This window comes from Homalodisca vitripennis, chromosome 4 (assembly GCF_021130785.1).
Source record: "Homalodisca vitripennis isolate AUS2020 chromosome 4, UT_GWSS_2.1, whole genome shotgun sequence".
In the NCBI taxonomy this organism is placed as follows: domain Eukaryota; kingdom Metazoa; phylum Arthropoda; class Insecta; order Hemiptera; family Cicadellidae; genus Homalodisca; species Homalodisca vitripennis.
The window spans coordinates 122,937,409-122,953,378 of NC_060210.1; the positions used below are offsets into that span (position 1 = coordinate 122,937,409).

The window sequence follows — 15,970 nt, forward strand, 5'->3', positions numbered from 1 at the left end:
GGAGAATGACTCGATTTCAACAATTACTGGTTGGGTCCTTAATAATGAGTGAAAGCCAAGTGAAGCAATAGTACATTAATAAAAAAAATTGCCTTACCGTGTTCACAATAAAAACTTCATTGATAAGCCTAGCCTTGTAACTGATGAACTGGTGAAAACTAATGACTCAATTTGTGAAAATCGTTGTTCCACAATGATGAAACTTCTGAAAATTTTTTCCCAAATTTCACTGAGTTTAGTTTATGAACTTGTAGAGATAAAGGTTGATTACCGTTATTTTCATATTTTTGTGCTAGGTGGGTACCGAAAATTCTAAAAGAAGACAACATAAACAAAGACCGTCTACAGCAATGTTCTTCCTCGAAGATTGTAAGAAACATGATAAAAGCTATAACTAGGGATGAGACATTTATTAACACATTTATACTGATGCCAAACTGCATACATATACCGGTATAAATTAATTGTTGAAATCATAACCAACTGATTTCCGCAGATTTGGTATTGAAAAACTTGTGCTATGTTATGATAAGTGCCACACCTTGAATAGCGATTATATGGAAACATATCTTAAGAATGTATCTTTGAAATTTATACCAGGAGTCCTATAAGTCCCTATTATCACCTATTAACTTTGAACAAGAATACCAGTATTCTTGTTCAACCAATATACACTGGTATATCAACCAATATACATTTTGAGACAAAAAAAGAGGGACAAAAGTACTTTCACTGTATCTACTAAATCACTTCTACAATCCATTGGTAATGTCTTAAATTCTTATCATAGTATGATATATGCACCTACATCATGCAAACCATTTAAGTTGAATTATCTGATGTAACTGATTTTATCAGTAGACTGATAACAAAGTTACTATACTTGTTATCATCATTCTTACTTATGGAACCTTTGAACTCTTATGCAGGCTACTGCAAACTTTTTGTCTGATTCTAATGTTTGTACTGGTCAGTTACTAATCTCCCCTGGCTGCAATGACTGCCTGTAGTCTGCGAGGCATATTGTCGATCATGGCTGTGATCATCTGCTGATCCATGTTTTCCCACTCCTCCTTAAGATTAGTAACTGAACTGACCATTACATACATACATTAGAGTTAAACAAAAAGTTTGCAATAACCTGCATAAGAGTTTAAGGGTTCCTTAAGTAAGAATTATGATAACAAGTATATCAACTTTGATGTCTGTCTACTGATAAAATCAGTTATATCATATAATTCAACTTATATGGTTTGCATGATGTAGGTGCATATATCATACTATGATAAGAACTTAAGACATTACCAATGGATTGTAGAAGGGTTTTAGTAGATACAGTGAAAATAAGTTTGTCCCACTTCTTGTCTCATAGTGTACATACGATTATCATTATAAGACTAAAAATCTTGGATTTTGGGATATTTAATAACTTCAACCCCCACCCTGAATGGGTAATTGGGGGGTAAGTTAAAATTGTTAAATGTACACACAGTTGAGTGAAAGTCAAATAACAATGCCACAAACCAGAGATCACTATCCAAATTTAGTATAAAATGGTGGCCAGCCAAAGTTTCAATTTAAAATACACGCTAAATATTAATACTTTTGTTATATATCTGTATTTTTAATTAAAGAAACACAAAAATGAACTTGATTAAAATTTAGGGTGGTGGTTACAGTTCTTATATATCCCAAAAACTATAATTTTTAGTCTTATAACAATTCTCTCATGAATTTTGGTTGATATATTTCTGGACACATGGTACAATAAAATTTGGTTTGTTTTTTTTTCTAAAATGTCTGTTACTTTCTGGACAGCTCTTGTAAATGTTGCAGAGAAAGAACAAATAATTTTGGAGATTTTACTTAGTTATAAAAAAGTAGAGTATGTTGTAATAAATTTTATACACAAATTGAACCAATTTTTGGCTGTTAATTTCATATGGTCTTAATTGATTTTTGCATCAAATCATCTTTGTTTTCTATTGATCTGCAAGGAAATATGCTTGCACTTAATAAAAAATATAATTTCTGTAATTAATGTGTTTACTCTGATATTTAGATCTGAAATGAACATTAGAATGTGGTGTAAAATTAGATAATTAACTAATCGTCACCATTAAAAATTTGCTTAAAGTAACTGATACCTTGAAGACTAACAATGGCTTTGGCCATCTGTGCTAGCTAATTCTGCTGCTTGTAACATGTTGTGAAAGCAGATTATTAGGAGTACAATACTAAACTATTCTTGCCAAGCACTACTCATGTCTTTTGCAGGTTTTGGTAGGGTTTTAATATGTGTTGAAATGCTTCCTTTTATTTGCTTTCAGTTATGGAATTTTGCTTGGCACGGGTGCTGGCCTCTGTTATCCCCCAGGGGTATTTATTGTCACCTCATACTTTGTCCGTCTCAGGGGACTAGCGAATGGTATCGCTATTTCTGGAAGTGCACTGGGCTCTGTAATTTTACCCCCGTTTTTAAGGTTTCTTTTAGAAACATACGGGTACAGGTGAGTTCCAAAGAAGGGTCGTTCTCTGTATTCAATTTGGTTTATGTTTTGTGCAGAGTACTTGGTGTCTTAAAGCTATGTGTAATATTGAACAATGTTGTGTTGTCTATTATTTTCTTTCCTTTTAAAGAGGAATTTTTTGTATTGAATACATAATTTTATATACATTTAAAATCTTTTTTGAGGACAGATTTTACTGAATTTAATAGTTAGTGCGTATTTTGGGGGAAAACTGTTAACAAAAATCTACAACTAGTCTTTTCGTATTTGACTGAATTTCTAGAAAAAATACATCAATTAATTACTAGATATTACTTACAAATTATCTGCTTGTTGTATGTTTACAATAATTTATTCTAATTTAATTGTATCTGTAAAGATAGGTATTGCTAATTGTTAAACTAGCAGTGGGCACTATAAACTAGGAAAATTAATTTTCATACAGTCGTACTTAAAGATTCCCTTGATGTAGAAAACTTGGATTTTAGGTTCAGTTGTCTTTTTACTAATCTCACGTGGATTAAATTATGGCAACCGCAAAATTTTAAAATAAAATTGACTTTTAATATGTTCCATCAGGTGTAAGTACAGTTTCAAAATCAGATCAAATATAAGCAATTTGTTAAATTTTATTGTCCTTCAGTTAATCATTCAATATTTAAAACATTGCTCTTATACCAAATACTGATGTAAAAAATACTTGTTTTAATTTCTCATATTTGTGGGTCAACAGGAAATATTTAATTGTAAGCAACTTTTTCCATATTATAAAATGTAATGGTACTATCAAGCAGTTGTCTTACCTAGTTTAATTTAATTTGATTTTGCTATGGAAATAATGAAAATGAAATTTACCAAGATTTGTAATGCACATAGTTTTATAGCAAAGTTCACTAAAACTAAGTACTATAATTGAGGTAACTGAACAAATGGAATGTAAATGGGATAGAATAGAATTATATATTTGTTTAAAAATTATATGTTACCTGCCACATTTGTGAATATGAAAGTGATACGATTACATTGTAGCGTTTATGCCAATATTGTATTGCTATTACGTTACGAGTATTTTTTGTGAGAAACAATCAGAAATTTGATTAGTGGTAGAATAAGGCATAAACCTCTAAAATATTATTGCTTTTTAATTTTTATTGAAGTTTATACATTGCAAGCCAAGATAGTTGTAGCATGTTGACCAGATAAGATGGAATTATTGAATTGAATTTAATATTATTTGAAAGTTGTTATCGATTAATAAATAATAATTAATAACTTTGGCATTGGTAGTGAAGTACGTTGATTGGGATAGTTTGCTACTCAGGTTCCAAAATAAACTACAACTCATTTATTTACTCCCATGACCACTAATACCCAAAGGTGATCTTTGGCCTTGCCAACGATTTGCTTCCACTGGTAGTGATGTTGAGAGTAATGAACAAGATGAAGGTCATTGAAGGAGATGCGTAAGATAGGAAGAAGTGGAAGCATGTATTATATCATGCTTAAAAAATGTTTCTTTGACAAATCCTTCATGGTATTGATTCCTCTGAAAGAAGAAAAGCCCACCTATAAGAAGGAAGTACAGCTCCTTCCACAAGTTGAATTATTTACTGATGACTCAATGGTGGCATTGGTATTGGATGAGGTCATATAGGAAGCAGATGTACCCTATGGACTTTGCTCTATATTTGTACATGTAGAGGTCACTGTCATTCTGTTATTGTAGAGTCTGCTTGCAAAAATCTTCATCTGTGATACTAGTGGCAAGACAATAGACATTTTTGCTAATAGCCAGGCAGCTAGGAAAGTGTTGGAACCTTGTGAGTTCAGCTCCAAACTAGTTTGAGATTGTTATCAGATTGTTTCCTGTCTCTGTAGGATCAACAGTATTTCTGTTTTTGTTGAATTACAGGACATGATGGGATCAATTGTTCAATGATTTACTGAGCCGATATAAAACATACAATAGGCCAAATCTAAAACTAAAAGAAACCATGGAATATTATGTTGTGGGAAATGAAAAGGCAGATGCATTAGCAAGCGATTCAGCATTAACCATTCTGTGGAATATCCAGATGTGTGGTCTAGAGCTGTATCAAAATGGATGTACACTGAACACACAAGAAGATAAAGTATGTTGGCAGGTTTAAGAATGAGTAAAGTTGTTCATTGTTCATCTCTTTCAATTGGGTGGGATTTTCTTAACAAGCAGATTTTTATTTTGGATAGAGATCCTACTCACATTGATGTCTGAGGAAACATATTCACAGAGTGGATAAAGAGAAAATCCACTCTGTAGACTGTACAATGAGCAAAACTGCAGAACACTTGCTTTTTGACTTCTGTGTGTTAGCTAAGAATCGTTTAGAAAGACCTTTGGACGAGGATGGCAAGTTCCCTCAGGAATAAATGAATTGGTTTTTTCTGCATTTCATGGAACTGCTGAAATTGTTAGCTGCTAAGTCTTTATTTCATACTTTTGGACAGCACTATATGCCCTTGAGGTATATGAATTTGGGAATAGGCTGCCCCTTGGAAGAAGAATTAACGTCAACAAATTTCTGGTTTTTTCTTACTTTTATTGCCTTTCCTTCTCAGTTTTTACTAAACATAAACGCTTTAAACATTAATTGGAAAGAAGATTAAGGGAGCTACGTGAATGATGGAAAGAATAATTAAACTGCGGGATTGCCAAGTTACTGCGTTTATTTTAAAGTTTGGTTTTTTACTTAACATTAAATTCAACCACGTCTTGGAGCAGTTATTGTTATGTGAACTAAATCTTAGGATTTTCATATGTTTGCACTACAACCCTTAATTTTCATTAAATGGGTGTGTGCTTTACTTTTGACTTTACAAGAGAATATTACACAGTCAAATATTTTAGTTAGCATCATTTGACCATGTATTTTATACGATAGCCTAATATTGTTTCTCATAAGCTTGCCATGTTGCTCATAATTTCTTTATTAGCGTCAAAATGGACTTTAAAGAGAATTGGAAGCTTCTCTCTAGTCATTATTCGATCAGGTAATCAGTCACTTTCTTTGTTATAAGACTCCAGAAATGCCAATTATCCAGCCATTCTCTCATTCTTGTTTTCTGTGAACATTTTCCATTAATTTAACATTGCACAAAACTTGGGACATCCTGTGGATAATTTTATCCAAAATACTTTGTGAAAAATTTGGAAAGATGTAATAGATATCCTATGCTACATACTTCACAAAAAATATAAAAACATTTGAGAGTTTCATTATTGAGAATCAGCTGTTTCCTTGGATCTCCTCAAAAGATTTATTTGATATTTGAAACTTATATCCTTGATTATATAAATATAATTAAAGTTTATATTATAACAGTAGTAAATTTAGTCTCGTGACACAGTTTGAGGTGGGTAGCATTCCACCTACCTGGCGATTGTGTGGTGATCCACATTTGGCGATCGACATAATGAGTTTGTGGTTGATAGCTGCAACCATAATCAGCGTGCTCCACATCTTTAACCTAGTTACTTGTAATGTATTTAGGCAATTATCAACACTATTAAAGATTTGCTTAATTTTTAAGGTTGTTGAGGGATGAACCCTTTGTCAACTTCTAATTATATATTTAGGGTTTATAACCAAAGCTTCAATCTCTCCATGGTTTGAATTGGCGCACGTAATGTTTCTTGTCTGACTCAACATTACAGCATGATCTGAGCTCCAAATTTGGTAGATAAAGTACAATCATTCCGTCTCTCAAAATGAGTTGTGCATCTGTTGTCCGTCTTTGTTTATACTTTTTAGGGACAGATAGGTCTGAAGACCACTATGAGATAATCTTAAGTGTGAACTGATGGTAATGGTCAAAGTAACTTTTATTACACTCATTGGCACTACGAGCGTTCAAAATGTATGAAAGTCAAGTTGGAAATTCTGTTTAATAACCAAGCAGTTGCAGATTTCAGCAATTCTGCTACAAGGATAACAGTTTTCAGTCATACTCAGGAGTGGAGAGTAAGACACTTATCTTGTTGATGAATAATCTCTCCATACAACATCAAATGCCAGTTTAAAGGAAGGGTCGGTACAATATTAGTATAAAATTGTTCTGGTCAAATTAAGTGTTCAACTGTTATTTCCAACCCACACTCGAAACCTGATGCCTTTGATTGTTAGCAAACGTCTCTTTAAAGATATTGTAGTCTACAACATTTATTATTTTAAAAAAATAGATGCCGTTCCATTCTATTTTGTAAACAAATAATAATAACAAAAAGAGTTTTTCTGCAAAAGTATATTTTATACTTTTTTCCAAACTCATGGCTGTATTTAATGTTATGTTCACCTGATATGTTAGGATTAAAAATTTGATATGGCATAATTAAAGTGGCCGAGAAGGAGATCAAAGGAATCAATCCCACGCTAAGATCAGTAATAAATATTGCATTTTAAGTATTTAAAATTGGTTATATGTTAATAAGTTGTTTTTAGTACAACTCAACTTAAAATTCTTTAAATGAATCCTTTCCTTTCCTAATCCTCCAACCGTAATAATAGCGTACTACATGACACTTCCATTCTCTTCCATACAAGAATTATATTTATGGCACTATAAAAATGTAGTATTCACCATAGCAAAAAGGTTTTTGGCAATAAGGCCAATTTCAATTAATAATCATAAACAAGCAACAAAAGACAATTTTTATTTATTTAGTGTACAAAGCATACATAATGTACAAGCATAAAACGTTCATTAAATATTCTTAATAAATTGTGTAATTTTTATTGATGAAGTAATTACATCTTACAAAATAACAGCTAGTATAAAACGACTTACAACAAATTCTAAAGTACACTTACTTGTGCATACATACTTAATTTTGTTCAAATATAATAGTGTTAATTTTAATACTGGGGATTACATTTTTAGGTTCGCTTTGCTTTGTTATTAACTTGTTCTGACTTGCTACGCTTATTAGTAGTATGGGTGCTTGTATAGAATATTATATTGCAATATATAATGCAATTTTCTAGTGTAAACAACAATAAAAAACATTATAGTTAACATAACCCAATGGCTGAAAAATAGGTTTTTTGTTGTGCTTCAGTGCAAATAAATTACAAATTTTCACACTTATCATTCTTAACTAAGAATAGAATGAGCCTAAAATTTATTATAACTAAACAATGGTAAAGATTGGCTTGGTTGGGATTGTAAACTTTTGCTGTATCTTGGTCCCAGTAAAAGTTTTGCTATTTCAAAAGTCTTGTTATAAGTAAAGACATGCAATTAAACAACTTATTCTTGCAATAAACAATGTGTTAATGTTTCAATGAAATAAACACTGAACAACATAACTGTGTTGTTTAATATATAACTAAATACATACTAGTGTTGATAAGTTCCTGGAATTGTTACTTATATTAAGGAGAAATTCACTGAAAAGTAAATTCTTTTCCTACAGTTGGCAGCACTGCTGCGGAAAGCGACAAGTACTTTGCCATTCCTTTCTATAGATGTTATCAAAATCTGCAGGTAATTTCTGACAAAAGAGTTGTGTTTGCTCATATTTTTTATGTCACCTTTTTAACTGTGTGCTGAGTTTTTTTTTGCGAGGGCCATAAACTCCTTATCTTTAGAATGTTAGAACATATGTGTCTTTTATTCTTGAAGAAGATGTTATTTTCGTGATTCATGTTTAAAAACCCATGGCCCTGAAAATTTTTACTCACACTTCTATTTTTTAGGAGGTATAGCTATAAAAGACATTCACTAATAATTTTAATGACAAATATTCCAAGCATAATATTAGTTATGAATCAAAAATATTGTCTCATGTGAAAACCGTATATGAAAAAATGACTATGTTCAAAGAAACTATCTTATGTTGTAAAATTCCAAATTTGTAATGAATTAAGAAAGAGTACAGTGGTAAAAGCATTCATAGTTCTTTAGCTGTTCAAGTGCATGATTTATGAAAAAGAAAAATATTGTCATTCACAATGGAGGGGAGGGACGTTCTCACATTAAATTTTAAACTTATCTTTGATGTTTACATGACCTTCACAAAAATATATAGCCGACTCGTGCACCACCATTTTTATCATCTCATCATCTCCATATGGTCTCTTCAGCACCTTAAGATCTCAGATGGTGGGTGATTTTTAAAGGAAAATGTAAGATTTTATTTTGGCACATTACATTATGTTAGAAAAAACCTGCAGTTTTTGACAGGAGTAATGGAGAGGAGCAATGAAAGATTTCACGTGCAATCTAAACAATGATAAGAAAAATAATTTCTCATTCAGGTATTACTCCTTGAATGCAGATTATTCCAGAAACTTTAGATTCTACCTTGTATAATGTTTTTGTTTGTACTAATGGAAAGTTTTCTGCAAAAGCGATAGTTACTTTATAAATCTGAACAAGAGTATGTAAAACTGAGTATATAAATGTATCTGATCATGTTTGTAAAGAATTGTTCATGTTTCAGAGGAGCAGTACTGATCCTGGGAGGTCTGATATTGAACGTGCTAGTCGGAGCATCATTGTATGATCCGGTTCAACAACATCTCAAAAAAGTTCCAGTCGTCAAAAGTGAAAAGGATAGTAAACACCATAATGCAGATGAGAACACAGACAAAAAAGCAAATGGAGAAGTTGTGAAGCTTCCTGAAGAAAAGGCCTTGTTGGATACAGTTATTTTTGAGGCACAAGAAATACCAACAAAAGAGGATGAAGTAATTTTGGCGTATCATCCTTCGACACCAAAGAAAGATCTACACATGTCAGCTGTCAGTCAACCCTTGATAATTTTAGAGGGTGACTCAAATATGAGAAACGGTGGCAGCCATCTTAGTCTGAATCGACAAACTGCAAACTCTGGCAGTGCTCAACACATCTCTCGGAAGATCAGCACTGGATCGTACAGAGGTCGCAACTCCTATCTAATGGGCAGCACGGGCCAGATCACGCGCAGGATGAGTGTGTCGCGGCCCTTGCCTCGTGTGGCCAGCGCTACTACCATGTCCCGTAAGATCAGCGTAGGCTCCATGTCATCCTTCCGTTACATCAGCACACCCTTCCACGGCAGTACTCTGGTCGGACTTAACCCAGAGTTCTCCTCTCAGATCACCATGAAAACAGCAGAAAAAACCTCTTGTTTTTCCTCTGTTTGCCCCTGTTTCTGCAAAAGTAGAGGAGAAGAAACGGAAGAGAAGAAAGGAAATCAGGCGGACATTTATTGGTCATTATTGAGAGATCCTGTATTTATTATAATTTTAATTTCTAATGCTACCACAGCAATAGGATACACAAACTTTACTATATTGTTACCAGCATACGCCATTTCTTTAGGGTTCGACAAAGATAAGGCTTCCTATCTTCTTTCTATCGTCTCTACTTTAGATTTAGTCGGGAGAGTTGGTGGGTCAGCATTGTCAGATTGGCTTCCGATCGATAAAAAATATTATTACGTCGGAGGATTGTTATTTTCTGGAATTTCCCTGGTGTTATTGCCCTTGGCTTACAGTTACAATAGTCTAGCAGTGTTCTGTGCGGCGTATGGTCTCAGTTCCGGTGTGTATGTTGGTATTACAGCAATATTCATGGTGGACCTGCTAGGTGAGGACCGACTAGTCTCATCTTATGGTATCTCACTGTTTGTCAATGGTATTCTGCAGCTGTTAGGTCCACCTATATGTGGCGCTGCTTTCCAATACATAAACTCTTATGGACCGATTGTTGAGGCATTAGGAGTAACTTTAATCGCAGGAGCCGCAGTGTGGGTTTACCTTCCGTTTATCAAGCATAAGGAAAATGACCAAGTATTGGCTTGATTGCCTGTATAATTGTTAAGAAAACAGTGCATGTAACAGGGCCTTTCATTTACATTTTAATAACTGTTGACATAATGTAACCTTTTGTAAGTAATAAATGCATAAATGAGTAAGATATTATTTTGTTGTATAGTATGTATCGCTAATGCTATGGAATATTAAACTTAATAGAAAATTATGAATTGAAAGTAGTGTTTAATGGTAAACACACTTTTTCACAATATATGTTAGAGCGTAGTTTTTATAAAAATGTTAAGTATTAATTTGTAATATATTTTTATACTTTGATAGTTTATTTATATTTGTTATACTGTATAGAACAAAATATAGAAGCAATGTTAAATCATTTAAAAGATTTTGTAAATTTTTGTAATAAAAATATTAATTACTTACTCATACATTTTATTTGTCACTATATAATTTATTTTGGCAATATCTCAAAACAAACATTATGTTCTGCAAAAATTGTGGAATGAATAACCTAAGAAAGAAAGAAAGAATGAATGATAGAACAAACTGGTAGAGAGCTACTAAATTGAAAGTCAAGACAAAACAAAGTGATAGGAGCAAAGTTTATGTGCGGTCCAGTCACTTTTGGGGCCAAAGTGTACGAAGTTTATCCAAAAAGTATCCTACCTCTTTTTGCTGGCTGATTATTATGCAACAGACCATCTCAGATTGGTTTTAGGGATGAAGGGGGACCCTTCTGAAATCAATGGAAGGTGTGTGTCACAGGAATCTATTTCATATGGTATTACCTGTTGCATTTCACTGTGAGTGAAGTCTTGAGCAAAGAGTTTGCAGAAATGGTAATTTATCTTCATAGATAATTTCTGTGATCTACAAAGCTTTTTACATCAAATTTATTGGTGATTATTAGATAAAATAGTGATGTAGATAATTCAGGTACATTTCAGTCGATAGTGACCTGCGATCTGGCTGACCTGCAACAGTCAGAAATCCAAAAAAGTACAATTCATATTTAAATGTTCATGTAAAATTTCAAAAACTGCAGGTTTAAAAGTACCAATATCTTCTTCAAGCTGCCATGCAATCAATCAACGGTTTTCATTGTTTGCCACACAATTATGTTTGATGTTTGGCCATTAATACCTGCAAGGTTGCGGTTGCTTAAATGTGGTCATCTTTGAATTGCCTAAACCACTCTTTTATCTCAATACCACCTATAAAGTTGCCACGAAAGGCTTTATGTATCATAGACATTATTTATGAAGCAGAATTGTTTCTGGCAAAACACAAATTACGTGTAACAAAATACGAAGGAGGGGGCTGTGACTCAATTCTGGAGGGCTCCATAGCTGATTTGAGGCAATCGGTCACATAATCATCGGCCATCAAAGTTAGATTATATATTTTTGGGATAAACCTCACATTTTCTGTATATATTTTCTGTTCATAATTTATATTTGAATACCATTTTTTAAGACAAGCTATAAAAGCTTATTAATACAATATTTATTACCAGTTATTTAATTTGAAATGGTATACAATTTAATGATGTACTGAAATAAAACTAAGAAATGAAATTTGTCTTTATTAGAGGCGAAGTTAGGACTATCAAGTCCTTTCTACCACTTAACCTCATTAAAAAGTAAACTAACATATATACATGTAGAGGAATAGTAATTTTAGAATTGTCGCTAGGACCTATGACTATATCAAAGATTTTCAGAAGGGAAGTTTTATACCAAGTTTGATGAAATTGGTAAAAAGGTTTGTAACTTTTAGTGGCCTTACAGAAACACACTATTGTACTTTTACAACAGAGAATGTTAAAAAAATGATGTATTTTGAATTTATCCTGATGATGGTGCTTCTTGAAAGAAACTTTATATATATATATATAAAAATCAATTCAGTTTATAAAATTTGAAAAATGATGAGACAGTAAAGAATTATCCCAAATTCAGATGGAATTAGTTATTAATTTAAGACAAACACTCCAATAATATACTTTTTTTTATTTCAGTTCAGTTTTGTGAGTCTGATGATGTGCTCATTGAGTATTAAAGGCCTCACAGAAATATAAAAGTATATTATTGGAGTGTTTGTCTTAAATTAATAATTATTGAGCCGTTTAGTCATAGAGATATGTCCTGCAAGCACATGCTATATAATATATGAAGCCTTTAACTTCAACCCCCAATGGAAATTTTTGTTTTAATATTAATTACTGGTAATGGGGCAGATTCACTTTTACAACTTGATTCTGTTCATAGATGTGCTATGTTGCATTATTGATATCCTTTATTTTGTTAACATTACAATTTGTATTGTTGTGTTCTCTGTTTTATAAGGGCCTTCAATCATGGTGTATATGTAGTTTCTGTCCTCTTGAATTGTAACGTTTTATATGATTTGCACTGGATAAGGGCTTAGGACATGAAAACGGGGGAATGTCACTCTCCTGAAAGTGTATTGTTAAGAAGCAGACTATTCATTTCAAAATTCAGAAAATTGCTGAAAAGCAGTGGTGTGCAATGCTGTTTCAATACCAAAAAGAGTACAATGTTTATGATCTTCAGAGAATAGAGAAATTCCATGACTTAAACTTCTGAAAGATACATTGGTTGCCTATATCACCATATCTCAGAACTTTTTCGATGACTCTTATGTCAACACTATGCATTTTTACACCCAGAAATTTTGGCAGCTGGCATACAATACAATAGTACAACAGGTTTTAGCCAGCCACAAGGATCATAAATACGCACAATAGCAGAACAAACAGGTCGGTTTGGTGTTAATTGTGTAGGAAAACACATCATTCTGAGGAGACCATTTAAGCCCTAAAACATTAAAAGCTGTTTGATCTGAAGAATTGAATTGAAGCTGAGTCTTCTGGTAGTCTTGAGACACTGAGTTGAGAAGCGGTTGACTGTTGGATACCTAATTGAGAAGTTTGAAGCCACCCTTTTTGAGAAGTTGGATAACATCTTAAGCTGGAGAAGAAGTACGTCTTCCACTGCCTAGAAGCGCGTCATTGACATAGAGTTTGTCTTGAAGAGTCTGAGCAGCTAGTCGATAATTATTGTGTCCTTCATCTACAATGAGCTGTTGAATCACTTTATTCGCCAAAAATGGGGAACATGTTATACCATAAGTGATGGTTTTAAGCTGGTAGATTTTTAAGGGCTGTGTATGCTCTTCTCACCAGTACATTAACTTGAAGCGCTGATCATTAGAATTGATTTCTATCTGTCGGAAGATTTGTTTAATGTAGCAGGTGAACACGATTGATAGAAATATAAGATAATAAGAAATATATACAAATAATGCCAGTAAACGGAACATTGGTAACAATATTAATTCATCTCGTGTTTGTCTTTTGATCCTCTAGGATCTAGAGTAATGGCTGCCAATATTTTAAGCCACAATTATTTTATCATTAATTTTATTTTATGTTTGTTTTATGTTTTGTGTTATTGCAGCTGGTACTGTAATATTGCTTGTAAATATTTATCAATCATAATGCTAAACCAATACAATTCCCTAAAACTTATGATGTTTCACTTCTACCAGACTATCTTAGGCTGGGCTTGAACGTGTTAAAAACCTGTATTTAAACAAAATGTTCATTCCAATCAACCAATGTGATATTAAATTCAAATAAAACTATCTGTTTCAAATACAATATCTTTCTCACAGAGAAGTCATTTAATCAGATGTAAATTACACTAATTAATTGTTTTTCTCATTTTCCGGCATGAGTGTGATTATAAATATTCTTGTCATATTTCTTTCTGACTGTCTTTCAAGTTACAATTAATAAATTCTGTGCTATTGTAACAACCATGAGATATTTTTATTTACAAAGGTAGTAACTGAACCCACGTAACAAAACTTCTCGGATGTACTTTACACGTAAAAAATTGTTTACAGATAGAGAAAGTGTTTGAGCACATGCAACACCTTGGTAACATGAGTACAGTTTTACACCATTATCTTCTTACATGAGCAGTTAGACCAGAAATTCCTAGCTGGAAAAATCACATGTGAAGACTCACAACTCAATTTTCTCAAATGGAATAATATATCATACCTAAAGGTTGTAAGAGATACAATATCTTACATTTCTCATGCATAATCTGATGCTTTAGACAAATTTCATAATGATTCAGCCTTCAAACAATTTAGTTTTGTCAGTATTGTATATACTAAGAAAGAACTTTCCTTAAAACATGTTTTAAACGCTTTCAGATTATTATTGCTGTAAACAAATGGAACATGAAGATGTAAATTTTCAGAAACTGTTGTTTTAAAAACATTTATTCTAATAGATGTTTTTATCTACTTGTTCAAACGTTAAAAATCCTTACTACCAATGATATAAGCTTTTCTTTTCCTGAAGAAGTGACTTTTTAACATCTAGAATATATATCCTAGGAAATTTGTTGCATAAGTTAACCCTTTGTGTTCATAAAGCTACTATTCTCTTGCTAGTTCAAATAAAATCTCGGGCAGTTGTCATCTCAGCTCACTGGCCCATGACTCGTACGTAATTGAGTTTGAAATCTGCACTCGGCAATTGTGTAACCATGTACATCACTTTGACTAGAATGTAAATGGCAGTATTTGACCTTCGAACCTTTAAATTATGGATTTAAATGCAATTTAAACACTTACAATGTTTAAAACCATTGATTAGCTTTAATCTTTTTATTGGTTACTTATTATTTTTTCTTATCATATAAGTAGTTACTAATTAAGTTTTGGTTTTATCTGATTTAATTTTTTAAATTTTATATCTAAAAATACAATTAGTCTAACACAATTATGGAATGCACAAAGGTAGTTTCATAAAGATTTATGTGAACTAAAGGAGATGAGATAGCCTAGGCATATCGTGGTTAATATCAATTAGTAAATCTTGGAGGAACAAACAACAATTTTCACCCACATGGGACCTTGTTTAACACTGGTTTGCAAACACAAAATATGCCTTTAATCTGGAATTTCATGCTGGTTAGAAACAAATCTACATTAGATCAGCCTTTCAATTTACATTGAAGGATAGGTGGAAATTACCAAACGTAGAGGATAGGGAAGATTTACGAACTTTTGGAAAACCACCTGTTGCAGTTTTGGAACTAAAACTTTAGTTATGGTGTGATGATGATGTGATTTTATGATAAAAAGGATTTTTGGTATTCCAGCCATGGGAAGATTTCTAGGAATTCTTTTTTAAAATTTAATTTACCCAATACTTTTACCCTTTTAATAAGCAGTATAGACCGATCATTCCTTAAACACTTCACAAAACAGTGTTATAAACCTTCTCAGTTGAAGAAACAGTCTGCCTTCTTTTGTGTACACTCAATCAAACAACACGAATCACATATTCAAATAACCAATACAGGTATCTCTGATTATACTGGACAGCTCTGTTTCTTGAAAATTCTTTCATACATAAAAATCTTCTATTTTCATGAAAATTTTCACAGAAGCAAGAGGATACTGCCTGTCTTTTTCACTAATTTTGAAACTAAGCAAACAGGATCTTATGAGCTCAGGAAGAAGTTCATGAAGGCGCAATAAAGTGGAAAAAGAAAAGGAAAAAGTATCTGAAGCTGATGACAATGAGACAAGTGGCAAAGAAATTTTAATCGCTAG

General features: G+C 32.5%; 1 protein-coding gene across 2 annotated transcripts in view; it reads left to right on the forward strand.

The window, feature by feature from the left end:
- LOC124360083 (monocarboxylate transporter 13) overlaps positions 1-10,732 on the forward strand; it is a 94,430-nt gene extending 83,698 nt beyond the window's left edge. For both annotated transcript variants that reach the window (XM_046813368.1, XM_046813369.1), the window contains exons 4-5: positions 2,331-2,510; positions 8,992-10,732. In XM_046813368.1, coding sequence (XP_046669324.1) covers positions 2,331-2,510; positions 8,992-10,336 — 1,525 coding nt within the window. In that variant the 3' untranslated portion in view covers positions 10,337-10,732. The remainder of the gene's footprint in view (positions 1-2,330; positions 2,511-8,991) is intronic.
- The last annotated feature ends 5,238 nt before the right edge of the window (positions 10,733-15,970 follow it).